This window comes from Lactuca saligna, chromosome 1 (assembly GCF_052625555.1).
Source record: "Lactuca saligna cultivar CGN05327 chromosome 1, ASM5262555v1, whole genome shotgun sequence".
NCBI classification, from domain to species: Eukaryota; Viridiplantae; Streptophyta; class Magnoliopsida; order Asterales; family Asteraceae; genus Lactuca; species Lactuca saligna.
Genome location: NC_136417.1, coordinates 25,232,219 through 25,234,699, shown reverse-complemented (window position 1 = coordinate 25,234,699; position 2,481 = coordinate 25,232,219). Strand labels below are relative to the sequence as shown.

At 30.8% G+C, this 2,481-nt stretch overlaps 1 protein-coding gene across 1 annotated transcript; it reads left to right on the top strand.

Moving 5' to 3' along the window:
- The first annotated feature begins 740 nt into the window (after positions 1 to 740).
- Positions 741 to 2,113, top strand: LOC145029424 (cytochrome C oxidase assembly factor). Its single transcript, XM_078977965.1, has 3 exons — positions 741 to 894; positions 1,295 to 1,399; positions 1,750 to 2,113. Exons 1-3 carry the CDS (start codon positions 826 to 828, stop codon positions 1,789 to 1,791), a joined length of 216 nt encoding a protein of 71 aa, XP_078834091.1. The 5' UTR covers positions 741 to 825; the 3' UTR covers positions 1,792 to 2,113.
- The last annotated feature ends 368 nt before the right edge of the window (positions 2,114 to 2,481 follow it).

Below are 2,481 nucleotides of genomic sequence, written 5' to 3'. Positions count from 1 at the left end.
ATATATATATATATATATATATATATATATATATATATATATATATATATATATATATATATATATATATATATATATATATACTTTGTTATTTTGAAGAGTAAAATAGAAGGAAATTTAAAATATAAATTCGTTAAAAAACTAATTTGTAGACTTATAAAAATCTAGCTTATAATCTACATGAATGAGCTTTCCTTTAATCCTTTATTACTTACATTTCATGTGACGTTATCTTTTTCTTTGCTCATTTGATCTATAATAGCTATGGTAATCATAAATTATCAAAAATTCAAATGAGATATTATACAAATATTATGTACTAATTCAAACTGCAGGACATTTAAATATTATGCTATACACCTGGGTTAGTACAATTTATTATGTTAACTATAGTTATTCAATATAATATAATTTTGATATCGAAAGTCCAAACTCCAAACGGCTCTTATTAAATGGAACCGGTTTATCTATACCGAACCAACAGTTTGAGATAAGTTTTATTTTTTTAAAACTGAAACCGGTTCTTTTCTAAAAAAAAAGGAACAGAGCCGGATTTTAAACCGAAGAAACCGATTTTTTTTTTTTTTAATCAAAATTTAACTTCCAAAAAACCCGGAAAACCAAGCCCATTATATCCCAAAATTTTCTAACACTATGATTTTTTTATTAACTTGAACCGGTTTATAATAGGTGACTCGCTGCTTGATCCAGTTACAAGAGCCCAATCGCACGATAGGCCCATAAATTTGCAACTTAGGAGGACAGAGGTGGCTTTTGCCGGTTGAAATCAGGAGGAGTGGGGGCTGTCGGGGTGAGCAAATAGAAATGGCGAAATCTTGTAAAGGTTTGGCTATGGAATTGGTCAAGTGTCTCAGTGAATCTGATTGTGTCAAGGTACTTGTTACTTTCTCTTCATATAGGCATGTGTATTTGGGTCGATCATGTTCGATTTGATGTCTAGGCTGATAGGCTCCGTGATTGATTCGAACATGTACTTTAACTGGATTGAAGATCCTAATAAATGCAGTTACTGTTCTAAATTCAGATGAATAACACTATGTGTTACATGAATTTTTCATTTGGATGTCTGAATTCCTTGATTGATTCAAACACGCTCTCAGTAAATTAGAAACCCTAGCAAATTCGAAACTATGGCAGATTATAACGAATGATCATGTTCTCTTTGATGTCTAAACTATGTGATTGATTTGAAATTGTACTCCACTAGATTGGAGATAGATAATCGACCTTTTAGATTCTAAGCTGTGTATGTAATGAGACAGTTGTTTTGCAGGTAGAGAATCGACCTTTTAGAGAATGTGCTAAAGAGAAGAGCCCCGTCATTTCTAGTGAATGTGTTGGACTCAGAGAAACATATTTCAACTGCAAGAGAGGCCAGGTATGTCATATAATCATCCTCCTGTGATTTATAAATAGGTTCTTTCTTTGAATCAGATTTGATCCCAAAATAAATTTAATTGCATTGATACATATCCCATTTTTTCAAATCAAACAAAGATCAAACTTATGTTTCTTGTGGCAATGATGAATATAATATGTCACAGAGCCACATTAACATGCTTATAGCCAGGGATGGATCTAGTATATAAACAGGATAAGTAGGTGCAAACCTTGAAAATCAATGATAGTGAACTACTGAAAAAATTTATGGTAGTGCATACACTTGTAAGAAATCTTGGATCTGCTATTGAACTTTTGTGTGTGTGTGTGTCTGTGTGTGTGTGGCAGGTTGATATGAGAGCTAGGATTCGTGGAAATAAAGGTTACTAATCTCTGCATGTTCTTGGAAATTTTTTTGCAACATTAAAGTTAGTTGGTAGTCTTTTGTATTTAATTACGAAGCATGAAATTTTAGTTGTTAAAAATACAAAAACAACATTGTATTTTGTAAAACAAATGTTGAAGAATAAGGCATTTTAGCTGCTTGAGCACTGAATTATGTACACTGGGTCTGGGGCCAAAAGAAGGCATATTGAGGAGTGTAATGTAAGGATGCTGTGGTGTGATTTCTGATGAAAAATCTGAAGGAATTGTAATGTGGGATTCCATTTTGGGGATTTAAGTTTGTTATTGCATAATGATGATTATTTTATTTTGTTAGTTCGCATACATACTTAGACTAGTGGATGCGGGCAACTAGTTAAGGGGTGTTATCACATTCAAAAATTATCACCTCACATGTCATATCATTGTAGTGTTATAACACCAAATGGAAGAAATGAGCAACTAGTTATAACATCTTTAACTTTCCATGTTATCATTTTTTTTTCCGTTTTTTCAATTTAATTTATTTTTGATTGTTTTTTTTCATAATATTTTTTTAATCACATTGGATTAATAAAAAAAAAATGAAACATGCAATTTAATTAACTCCTAGATTAACCATAACATTAAAAAAAAAAAAAAAAACATTACACACCGAAGAAAAACAAAAGGTTGAAGGCAAAAAAAAAAAAAAAA